The sequence below is a fragment of the Sapajus apella genome, unplaced genomic scaffold (genome assembly GCF_009761245.1).
Source record: "Sapajus apella isolate SASKATOON/1434 unplaced genomic scaffold, GSC_monkey_1.0 scaffold36, whole genome shotgun sequence".
Lineage (NCBI taxonomy): Eukaryota > Metazoa > Chordata > Mammalia > Primates > Cebidae > Sapajus > Sapajus apella.
In genome coordinates this window covers 34491410-34503581 of record NW_022436976.1, presented here as the reverse complement: position 1 = coordinate 34503581, position 12172 = coordinate 34491410, and the positions used below count along the sequence as shown (strand labels likewise).

General features: G+C 47.7%; 1 protein-coding gene across 2 annotated transcripts in view; it reads right to left on the bottom strand.

The window, feature by feature from the left end:
* Positions 1-4677, bottom strand: part of TTC39A (tetratricopeptide repeat domain 39A) — a 58994-nt gene extending 54317 nt beyond the window's left edge. Inside the window, exon 1 of one of the 2 annotated variants that reach the window (XM_032297058.1) lies at positions 4573-4677. In XM_032297058.1, the coding sequence (XP_032152949.1) occupies positions 4573-4625 (53 nt within the window). In that variant the 5' untranslated portion in view covers positions 4626-4677. The remainder of the gene's footprint in view (positions 1-4572) is intronic. The other variant, XM_032297064.1, reaches the window with a different exon arrangement.
* Between the last annotated feature and the right edge of the window lie 7495 nt (positions 4678-12172).

Below are 12172 nucleotides of genomic sequence, written 5' to 3'. Positions count from 1 at the left end.
CACAAAGACACACACACACACACACCAACAATAACAACAGCAACAAGCAAAACCAGCCTATGTGGCTCCAGAGTGCTTCTCACTGCTTTGATTTAGCATCCCAGGACTTGAGCTTGGAAGCTGCTGGCAGCCATGCCTTGCACTGACTGGAGAAGCAGGTGAGTGTTAGGAGAGAATGGAGCTGGCCACAGAGAGAAACTGCGTTGAGAAGAAGACATTTTCAGGAAAGACAGAGCAACTCAAGCACCTCAGATGATAGATGTGAAGATATTACAGGAAATGTGGCATGCTGCAGAACTGAAGTTGCAACCCAAACCTATTTCTCAATGACCCCAAAAATGGCCCAAATGTTCCAAGTTTGAACCCCTCCATAACTGACAGTGGGACAAAGGTTGCTTGAATGTTTTTCAAGGTCTTGTCACCAGGGATTGAGGATCTGAGAGACCACAGTGTGCCTCTTACATTGGAGCCCTCTCCTACCCCTTACAGTCACCCTCAGCAACCCTCGGGGGCAAAGCAGAGTCCTGGGATTAAAAGCTTCAACACTGTAGAAACTTGGAATTTTAAATCACAAGTCTGGGAATCACAAATTATTCAACTTGCAGGATCTGAGAATCACAGAGATCAAAACTCAGCACTGGCCTCTAGTCCAAATCCATTCCCACCACCCAGGGATTCCAGCCACCGAATTACAGACTCCCAACCTAGAAGCATCTGAGAGCTCCTCCAGCTCAGGCTTAAACCAAGAGCAGGAATTCTGACTACAGCAGTCCTAGCAGGCCTCCAGCCTCCTTGGCTGGGCGCCTCCATTCTTGAGGAGGCTCCTCCCTCCCACAGCAGATCTGCCACTCAATTACTCCCTCCACAGCAATCTGCCTGTCTGCACATCCCCTTTTATTTTTGGTGCTGTCTCCTACCTCGAGTCGGGGCTATGGTATATCTAAGAAGGGCCTGATTTGTAGGCTGAGTAGGGGGCGGTCCCCACTGTAAGATGCCTGGGTGTCAGCAACAGTCCCCTTTCCTTTTCCCAGAAGTTCCCAGCTACCCAATCCTGGTGCCTGGAATCCCACCATTGACTCCCAAACCTTTCAGAATCCCCTCTGCTCAAAGCAAATACCCTGGAAGGAATATTACCTCATATCAGTACTGAGAAGGAACTGAACACTGACTATGCCCCAGTGACTGTTAGGTCCTTTACAAATAACTTCACTACATCTTCCCACAGCTCAGAGAGTAGCTATTATTTTACAGCTGAGTAAACTGAGGTTCACACATATCAAACAATAAATCAATGTCAAAGAGCCAGTAAGTAAGTGGCAAGGCAGGGGTTGAGCACTTCTCCACCTCCCCATTCCCCCTGTCAAGCTCTTTGACCTTGGCTATGCTGTGGGACCCAGGGTGGTGTGGTGGGTGAGGGTGGAGAGGTCACAGGTCCTGAGCTGGAAGAATAGAGACCCAGGTTTGAGCCTCAGGTGTGAGACCTCATGTGGGCAGCTGGGAGTAAGGAATTCTCTGCGTATTTGTGCCCAGCAATTTCCAGCTGAAGTACAAAGGTGCGTGTGTGCAGGCTCGAATACACATTTCCTCACGCAGGCCCATGGGGGGGTGTGGAGGCCTCTGCTTGATCAGAGGCCCCCCCACTTCTCAGCCTGTCTGCTTCTCAATTCCTCCTTCTTAACATCTATCTCCCATTCCCTCCATTCTCCTAACCCATACCCCAGCATCTGTCTCCTGGACCATCACGCCAGCCTCCCCTCTGCTCTCCCTGCACACTGAGACATGAGTAACATACACACACACTGGAGACCCCGAAGGCTCCCTGGTGCCCCCAGGATGATGCACAACTGGATTCTCCAAGGCAGGGCAGGTCCTGGCAGGCAAGAACGCCATCTGGCCAAGGGATCTTGTCTTCCTCAGAAATCGTCCCCTCATGTCCTCATCAAAACCAAAATGCACTCTGAGCCCCATTCTGTGCTGTGCTCTGGGAACATGGGGGTTGATGAGCCCTGTTCCCTTTCCATATGTAGTAGGGAAACAGAAAAGGAGGAGGTGACAGTGATCCAGCATTGAAATGATCTGTCCACAAAAATCCTTCCTCCATAGGACAGCATGGTCATCTTTAAATATGTAAATGCCCTCCTAAAGCCCTCCAGTGGCTTCCCACCACAGTGAAACCTAAATTCCCTGTCCTGTTTGTTCTGGCCAGCCTGCTTCTGGGTCTCACCAGGTATTGATCTTCCACCATCCACACTCCTTTCTTCTCAGACACAGCCCGGGCTTTGATGTGAGCAGTCCTGCCTGCAGTGCTTCAGCACCGTCAGTTTTACTGTGCACAACGTTGCCTTATTGTACGCCTCGCCCAAGTGTTTACTTGTTTATGTCTGTCTCTCCTACTAGAACATGGTCTTGGCCAGGCACAGTGGCTCATGCCTGTAATCCCAGCACTTTGGGAGGCCAAGGTGGGTGGATCACGAGGTCAGGAGTTCGAGACCAGTCTGGCCAACATAGTGAAAACCCATCTCTACTAAAAATACAAAAAAATAGCAGTGTGGTGGTGTGTGCTTGTAATTTCAGCTTCTTGGGAGGAGAATCAAATGAACCCGGGAGGTGGAGGTTGCAGTGAGTCAAGATTGTGCCATTGCACTCCAGCCCGGATGACAGTGTGAGACTCTGTCTCAAAAAAAAAAAAAAAAAAAAAAAAAAAACCATGGTTTCCAAGAGCAAGACGTGTATGTTGGAAGTAATGCCATACCTGCAGTTTCTCATACAGTGCTGGCCCAGCACACAAGTGCTCAACAATGTGTGCTGAAAGGCTGAATGAGAGCCAGTAAAGGTGGTGGAGAGTTATGGAAGGGTTTTCTTTTCATTTTTTTTCCTTTATATATAGAGACAGGGTCTTGCTATGTTGCCCAGCCTGCTCTCAAACTCCCGGACTCAAGTGATCCTCCCGCCTTGGCCTTCCAAAGTGCTGGGATTACAGGCGTGAGCCACCACGCCTTGCCCACGGAAGAGTTTTAAAGTAGAAAATGACTTGGTCTGGTTTGTGCTTTAGAAAGGACACATGCACACAAATGTTCACTGCAGCACTTTACAATAGCAAAGACTTGGAATCAACCCAAATGCCCATCGACGATAGACTGGACAGGGAAAATGTGGCACATACACACCATGGAATATTATGTAGCCATCAAAAATGATGAGTTCGTGTCCTTTGTAGGGACATGGATGAACCTGGAAACCATCATTCTCAGCAAACTGACCCAAGAACAGAAAATCAAACACTGCATGTTCTCACTCATAGGTGGGTGTTGAACAATGAGAACACAAGGACACAGGGAGGGGAGCATCACACACTAGTGTCTGTGGAGGGGAACTAGGGGAGTGACAGTGGGGGGTGGGGAGTTGGGGAGGGATAGCATGGGGAGAAATGCCAGATATAGGTGATGGGGAGGAAGGCAGCAAACCACACTGCCATGTGTGTACCTATGCAATGGTGTGTTCTTCACATGTACCCCAAAACCTAAAACGCAATAAAATATATATTAAAAAAAAAAAAAAAGAAAGAAAGGATGTGTGGAAAGGGAGAGCCTGGAGAAGCTGGGGAACGGGGCCTATTGCAATAGTCCAAGGAGAATAAACAGCTTTGAGAGATACTGGGAGATAAAATCAACGGGACTTGTGGAGCAGGTGGGAGTAAGGGAGGGAGGTGTCAGGGATGACTCCCAGGTTTCGGGCTTAGGCAACTGGGTGGATGACTATACCATTCATCGACACGGGACACAGGGGGAGGAACAGGTTTGGGGCTTGCCAAGTCTGAAGTGTTCATAGGACAGTCAGATGGAGGTGTTGGATTGCCCACCCTCTGGCACAGCAGGGTGAACTTTAAACATGGAAATATAAAGGATTTGTGGGGAGGGCCTACGAACCTCAGAAGAAGGTCAGCGCTGTCATCCCCTCACAGGAACACAACTGGGGGGGGGGTCACTAACTCATCCTGGAGGTAGGGACAGCGAGGGAGGTGACTGACACACCCCCGAGGGCTGGCTTTGGAGGAGCTGGGGTCCACATAATTCACCCTGGACTGGGATTCGAACACATGACTTCCCTCACCTGCTCCTCGGATGTGGACAGCCCCTCAGAGGCACAGCCCTGGCTTCATCTGTCCAGGCATACAGGATGCCTACACTTGGCTCATGCAGAGCTGGGGAGAACCAGGTGAGAGGATGGAGGGCTAAGCTCGGAAGCTGCTGCCCAAACCTGACCGCCAGACCCGCCTGAAGTCCCGCTCATCGAGCTGCCTTTGCAGGTGGCCCGCGGCTTACAACACCGAGCGGCGCTCAGGTGGGACCGCGTCCACACTCCCCAGTCCCCGCCCTGCTGGCGGCGAGGGCAGAGAGCAGGGCCCGTTCGGCCCTGCCCCTCCCGGCTTCGGCCGACCCCCAGGCCCAGCGGCCACACACCCTTTCCCCCCGCTGTGCCCTTCAGCTGTTCCCCCCGGCGTCGGCTGGGTCCTCCGTCGACCCCTGGGTCCCATCCGCGCCTGCCGCCGAGTCCCCGCCCCCTGCCCGGTACCTGCGGTCGCCTTTCCGGGAGGCCGCCTCCTTCCAGGTGGTCCGAAAGGCCATGAGTGCTGGCCGGGCTCGGTCGGGGGCGCGGGCGGCCCCTCGCGGCGGCGGTGGCGGCTCCGGTGGCAGCACCTGGACGGGGCGAGCAGGGCGGGACCCGCGGCTCCTCCCCGCCCTGGCCCGGCGCCTCCCTGACCCAAAGAGCGTCGTTGTCCCTGGAGCGGGCCTGTAGTCCCAGGGCAAGCCCAGTCGCACCCAGAACCAGAAAGGACCTCGAACACTCCGAGACCCATCACTGGGCACCGGGAGAAACGGAGGTCCACGCTTTGTACAAGGTCACGAGGGGGCCAGTGGCAGGTCTCCCACTCCGTCCAGAGCCCGGCCTCCAAACCGACGGGCCGCAAGATGTCCTTACGGGTCTCTGCGGGACACAGCGGCACCACCAACCCCGTTCCCTCCTCCCTACAAACAGAGCCAGCTTTGCTAGGGCCGCGCCTGAATGGGGTCAGAGGCTCGGGACTGAGTCAAATGTGGGGCGCAGAGCACCAGCAGCAGGGGGCTGATAGGGAAGTGGACAGCAGCTCTCTGGGCCTAAGGGTGGAGGCTGCAGGCCAAGCCAGGCCCTGGCACGTGACCCACTTCACTGACTTCTGAGTTCAGTCCCCCATGGCAGGTCGGGGGACAGAGGAGGATGAACCACAGCCCCATCTCCAGTGTAAACTTTCTTTGAAGCCCCATATTTTCTCTTAGGTCATGTACAGTTTTGGTTTTTATTTTAAATTACCACCGTCAAGCAGAATCAGCTCTGGAGCAAGAGGATTCCCTGGCCTGCAGTCCAGGGGCTTTTATTGGAAGCCCAACTAAGGAAAAGGCGTAGGAGAGCACCCTGAGGAGGCATATGAGGAAGACCTGCTCCAGCTCCAGTGTGAGGAACAGATTCAGGGACCCCTGGAGACTTAGCTCATCAGAGAAGGTAGGGGGTTGAACACAGGGCAGGGGCAGGGTGGCTAAGGACCATTTTTGTTTCCTTCTGGGCAGGGTCTGTGGCCTAGGTACTTGTGCAATACAAATTTTGCGTCCAGTAAGTGGTGACTGGTTCTCACATGTCTGGTGTTCTCTCGTGTCAAGACTGGAGCCAGGCAGTTTACACCAATTCTTATTTATCTACACCTTAGTACATACTCACTCATCCCAATTTTACAGTTGATGAAACAGGTTTAGAGGGGCGAATGACCTTTCCTGAAATCAAGTTGTGGATCAGGTCTTACACCCAGGCTTCTCTGCCCAATCTGGTACTTTCCTCTCACCCTGCCTATGGATCATGGATGGACTCAGCCTGGCGTGGGAGGTCCTGTGCAAAGCTGCCCAGAGGGCAGAGGCTCCAAGGACCATCTGGGCTATTTCTCTCACTCTTCCCTGGTAGGCAGCAGAGAACATGTGACCTTTTCCTCTTTCTCTGGGCACTCATATCATGGTCTTTGCAGATCAACAAGGGCCCGAGAATACTGCTTATCTGATCACAAAGCTAGAGCTTCTAGATCTGGAAATTCCAGTTACAGTTTGCTCAGGGACCTAAACCCCTTAGTCCATAGAGCCTCTTCCAGCTCGGCAGCACTGGGCACTTCAGATAGCCAACTTTCTCCTGGGTTCACAGCCAAGAATAGCCACAGGACCTCAGAAGCCTGGCTTCCTATGGGTCCAGAGCCCAGTCTCACAGAGCCTCTGAGCCCACAGCCAACACCACTTCCTCCAGGAAGCTGTCCAGGATCTCCCCATTGGAGCAGTCTCTCCCTTTTCAGAGTTACATTTTTATCTGTCTCTCTCACAGCATTTAGCATTATATATTTTTAAATTCTTGTATAAGTTATTTACAATGGTGTTTGTCTCATTTTTCAGATTTCTATCTGAAGGTACAGACAATATCTCATATGTTGTCTTCCACAGAGCCCAGCACTATTGCTATACATAGCAGGTACTCAATGGTGAGTAAATAGAGAAGGAACTAATATCTATAAAACTTCTACCCAGTGGTAGGCACTATGCAGAGAGCCTTTACATATCTACCTCTAATCTAGACAACTGTTTTAAGAATATTTGGATCAGAAGTTTGGAAATGTTCTTAAGATCAAGTCAGGAGCTGGGATTCAATCCTGGGGTCCTTAAACTTCAAGGCTCGTTTCTTATTCTTCCTAATCTGTGTAAAATTGTTACTTGGGCACTATTTTAAACTCTTGGCACATGTGCCAACTCATTTAATCCTCAAAAGAATCCCAACATGTCTGTTCTTTTACAATCCCAATTTTATAGTTGAAAAAGTGAAGCAGAGAGGAATTTTAATTTGCTCAAGATCACACAAACTAGTTAAGTGGCAGAGCTAGCACTCAACACAAGCAGCTGGACCCGAATCTATATCTTAACCCCAGGCCCGGTCGGCCTGCCACACAAGCTATTAGATGCACAAGGCATTTATGAGCCACTTTCTCAAGCTTATTTTGAATTACGTAACAAACCCAAGGTAGAATAGGTTTTATTCTTCCCATCCTCTCTTCCACTGGAGCCACACTGCTTAGGTTAGAATCTTGGCCCCACCACTTGGTAACTGCACAACCAGGCAAGTTATTCAACCTCTTTGTGTCTGTTTTTTTTTAACAGTAAAACGAGGATAACAGCACCTATTACAAGGGTTGTTTTAAGGATTAAATAAGTTAATGCAAGTAAAACAGAACGATGCTCGACACCGTTTTTAATAGTGTGTGTTACCTCTACATCCTATAGTTTTATCCAGAATCAGAGGGCAATGAAGTGTTCTATTTAAATGAACTTTCAAGATAACTCAAGTTTATCCCCTTAAAAAGACCTCTTCTGTCTTTTTAAACATGGGCATGGTAGCTCTTAGTGAATATCTACCATGTAACAGAAACCATGACTTTGTATCTATCATTTTTTTTTTTTTTTTGAGACAATGTCTTGCCCTGTTGCCTAGTCTGGAGTGCAGTGGTATGATCACAGCTCACTGCAGCCTGTATCTCTTGGCTTCAAGTGATCCTCCCACATCAGTCTCCTGAGTAGCTACTTCAGGTGCATGCCACTATACCTGGCTAATTTTTAAAATTTTTTTTGTAAGGACAGACTGTTGCTATGTTGTCCATGCCGGTCTGGAACTCCTGGACTCAGGCAATCCTCCTGCCTGGGCCTCCCAAAATTCTGGGATTACAGGCATGAACCACCACATCCAACCTGTATCTATCATCTTTAATCCCTGCAACAACCCTGTAAGGGAACTGTTATCCCTGAGGACCACAGAGGTGTTAACCCAGATTTACCCAAAAACACAGGAAATTTAAGACCAGAATTTAGACCCATATGTTAAAACTCCAAGGTCTGGATTCCTTCTGCAAGGCCAGGGACCTACTCAGGAAGCTGAGATACATTGGAGTTTTCTTTTGTTTGTATGTGGTTAAGGCAGCATGCTACAAGGGAGCAAGGGTGAAGGGCTCCTAACCTGCTTCTACCCATTCTAGGACCAGAGTTTTGACTCAATTAAGTATAGCCTCTACCCCATCCAGGTTTCTACGTGTCACAGTGCCTAGAAGGATCTTTAACTCATGTAGAGGCTCACAATCTGGAGGAGAACAAATCAGGGTTGTCTCAGTCCTGACAAGTCCACCCATCATTAAAAGGCCCACAGGGTGAGCAAGCAGTTTTGTTCCGTTTCTCCTGTATATAGAGCCTCAGAGGGATGCCGGGTCTGCTCTGTGCTCGATGGAGACTTCTTGCTTAGGACTTAGGTTGCTGAGTCTTGCACACCTGCTCTTAAGGGCAGTCCTTTGAGCATAAGTAGCAGCAGAGATCAAAAGGCAGTCCAGTGTGGCAGAAGAGTAAGTTTCACAGCTGAGGCACCTGGGCTGGAACCTGGATTGTCCAGCTGTGAACCTTTCCTAGGTTGGGGTTTCTTGGCCAAATCGCTTCCATCTCTCTATACATCATATTTTCCATTTAAGTGTCATGAAGAATAAACTATACGTATATTAAGAACCCTAGTGCCAGGCTCAGAGAAGGTCCCCAATAAGTGTCAGCTTTTTCCCATTTCTATTCCCACAAGTTCTGACGATTCCAGAGGAAACAGAAAGGAGAAGCTGTAACTAAGGCCTTAGGTCCCGGGAGGCTGCACACATTCTACACACTTAGTGCAGTGAGGAAGGAAAAATGGGTGGAATCTTTCTGTGGATCCCCACCCCCCCCATAAGACAATCTTTATATCATTCACCTGGATATGCAACATTAGGACTTACATTTATTTGGAGAGATTTTAAAAAATAAATGGCTTTCAAACATTTTATCTTGTGACCCAGTACATACTCGAATTCTATTTCATGATTTTACAAATGATGCCCATTAACATATTGAAAAATTTACATATAATGGATCAAAGCAAAGATATGCAAAGTCACCCCAAAGAGGCATTATAAAGTTACCCAACCAGCCAAACCAGACTATAACCTGATTAAACATATTAATCTGAAAAATGTGTCCATGAGAGGGGCCCAGGTATCCCTGGCTGCAGAGATCAAGAGGCGTCTCAGAGGGAGGAGGTATCTGAGCACCAGCAAGGGAGGAGTCATGTTCAACCAATTGTGGGCACTCCAAGCCCCGTGGCAACTTTATTTTTACTGGAAAGTGACATTCTGGTCTTTATATCAGTCCCTGTTTTACTGATGAAAATCAGGTTTCTAAACTTGAAGGTCAGATCTTGGATCAGGCTGAATTCACTAAAGTAATGAATGCTATTTAAATGATGCCTCCTAGGAGACTGCTAGCCTTTTCTAGTCAACAGAGCCCTAACATCAAATGATGTGGCCTTGTGAGAGCTGTGCTTTAAGAACAACAACAACAAAAATTCCAACAGTCACCATGGATGTTTTTAGTAATGCTAGTAAGAATACGATGTTCTGGGGACACCTCCTCTGGGAAGACTTTCACAATCCTCTCAGCTAGAACTATGGGCATCCCAGCACTCCTAAGATAATCCTCAGTATGCAATGCTGTGAAATTATGTAAGTAGATACCCATCTTCCCTACTATACCACTAATGGCAAGGCCCTCATATGAGTCTTCTCTGTCCCTGGCGCAACACACAACAGATCTTAGCAAAGGTCAATGGAATAATGACTTTCTCACTGTGCATTTTCAAAACTAAGACAGTAGAGAGCTTTCTGGAAGTAAAAGGTACATTGTAGATCCATGCATCGAAGGAAAAAAGTATCTTATTTTTCTTTTTCCAGCAGAACAGTGATTGAACATAAATTTTTGAGTCAGACTGCCTGAGTTTGTTTTATGAGATGGAGTTTTGCTTTTTCACCTAGGCTGGAGTGAAGTGGCACTATCTTGGCTCCCTGCAACCTCTGCCCCGCCCCCCACCACTGGTTCAAGCGATTCTCCTGCCTCAGCCTCCCAAGTAGCTGGGATTATAGTTGCCCACCAGCATGCCCAGCTAATTATTATAATTATTTTTTTGTATTTTTAGTCGAGACGGAGTTTCGATGTGTTGGCCAGGCTGATCTGGAACTCCTGACCTCAGGTGATTCACCCACCATGGCCTTCCAAAGTGCTAGGATTATAGGTGTGAGCCACCACTCCCGGCCAACTGCCTGAGTTGGAATTCTAGCTCTGGCACGTTTTAGCTCTGTGACCTTGGACAAATTATTTAACCCCTTTGTACTTCTCAGCCTTCTCATCTGTAAACTGGGAATAACAGTACCTAACTTAAAAGCATATTATGGAGGTTAATCAGTATATATAAAGTACTTTAAATAGTATTGGGCAGTAAGTAAGTGCTATATAAGTGTTAGCTTGCAATTATTATTTATTTTTTGGGGGGAGACAGTCTCACTCTGTCATCCAGGCTGGAGTGCAGTGGTGTGGTATTGGCTCACTGCAGCCTCCAACTCCAAGATTCAAGTGATTCTCCTGCCTCAGCCTCCTGAGTATAGCTGAGACTACAGGCATGCACCACCATGCCCAGCTAATTTTTGTATTTTTAGTAGAGATGGGATTTCACCATGTTGACCAGGCTGGGCTCAAGACTCCTGACCTCAAGTGATCTGCCTACTTCGGCGTCCCAAAGTGCTGGGATTACAGGCTTGAGCCACCATACCCAGCCTACAATTGTTATTTTTAAAAACTGTATATCCATAAGAGAGATTAGAGGTTACCAAGCAGAATCCACAGGTCAAGTATAGCATGACAAAGTGGAACAGCACTGCAGAATAAATGAATGGATTTAATAAAACTTGCAAACAAAAGAGACTTAGAAGTTATTACCTACTCTAGTGGTTCTCAAAGTGAGATCCCGGAGCCAACATCACCCTCATCTATTAGAAATGTAACTTCTGGGGTCCAACTCTATACCTACTGAATCAGAAACTCTGGGGCTAGAGTCCAGCAATCTATGTAGTTTGACACACCCTCCAGGTGATCCTATTGCTTGCTAAATTTTGAGTACTCCTTTTCCCTTACCACCTACATCTAATCGGACCTCAAGGCTCGTTAATTCTCCTGAATTTTTTTCAAATTGGCCCCCTTCTTTTAGGCCCCAGCCACAACCACATTTTAAGTTCTTAACCATCTCACCAGCATGACTGCAACAACCTACCTGCTCTCCCTGCCTTACCTGATTTTCTTCTAAGCCAATTCCCCAAATCACTACCAATGAAATCTTTCTTACAAACACCTCAGTCTTTTGCCCACAAGCCTACACTCTGGTCACACCGAGCTACTTCAAACTCTTCAAAACTTACTCTCTGCCTCCCTTTTTATGTACTCTTTTCAGAGCCTTATCAGTACTGATAAATTACTTTTCGTTTTTTTCTAGCCTTTTCGTTTTATATTTATTTTTTATTGCATTTTAGGTTTTGGGGTACATGAGAAGAACAGGCAAGATTGTTGCATAGGTACACACATGGCAGTGTGATTTGCTGCCTTCCTCCCCTTCACCTATATCTGGCATTTCTCCCCATGCTATTTAAAACAAGGTTGGGCTAAGCCTATAATCCCAGCACTTTGGGTGGCTAAGGAGGTAGAATCATGAGTTCAAGCCAGCCTGGGCAACACAGTGAGACCTCTAGCTCTACCAAAAATAAAAATAAAAAAATAACTAGGACCAGTGGCATGCACTTATAGTCCTAGCTACTTTGAAGGCTGAGGTGGGAGGATCCCTTGAGCCCAGGAATTCACAGTTACAGTGAGCTATGACTGTGACACTGCATTCCAGCCTGGGCCAACAGAGTGAGACTCTGTCTCTACAAAAAAAGAAAAACTGAAGCAAGGCTGGTTACTTCCCCCATATACTTATCACTTATGATAACACTAATAATCATAAATGCTTTCATGTGTCCAAAACTGTTCTAAACCATCATAAGAGTTAAATACAAGAACAAATTGGAAAATGTTTTCTAAGATGCCTTGTATAATATAGGTTTATTCCATTCATCATCAAGAACAGAGATTGCATGGATTATTTCATTTGTGACCTTGCTCCTCTGACTACTCATCATTAACAGGAATACAGAGTAGTAGTTAAAACTCTGGAGTCCACCTCCTGGGTTCAA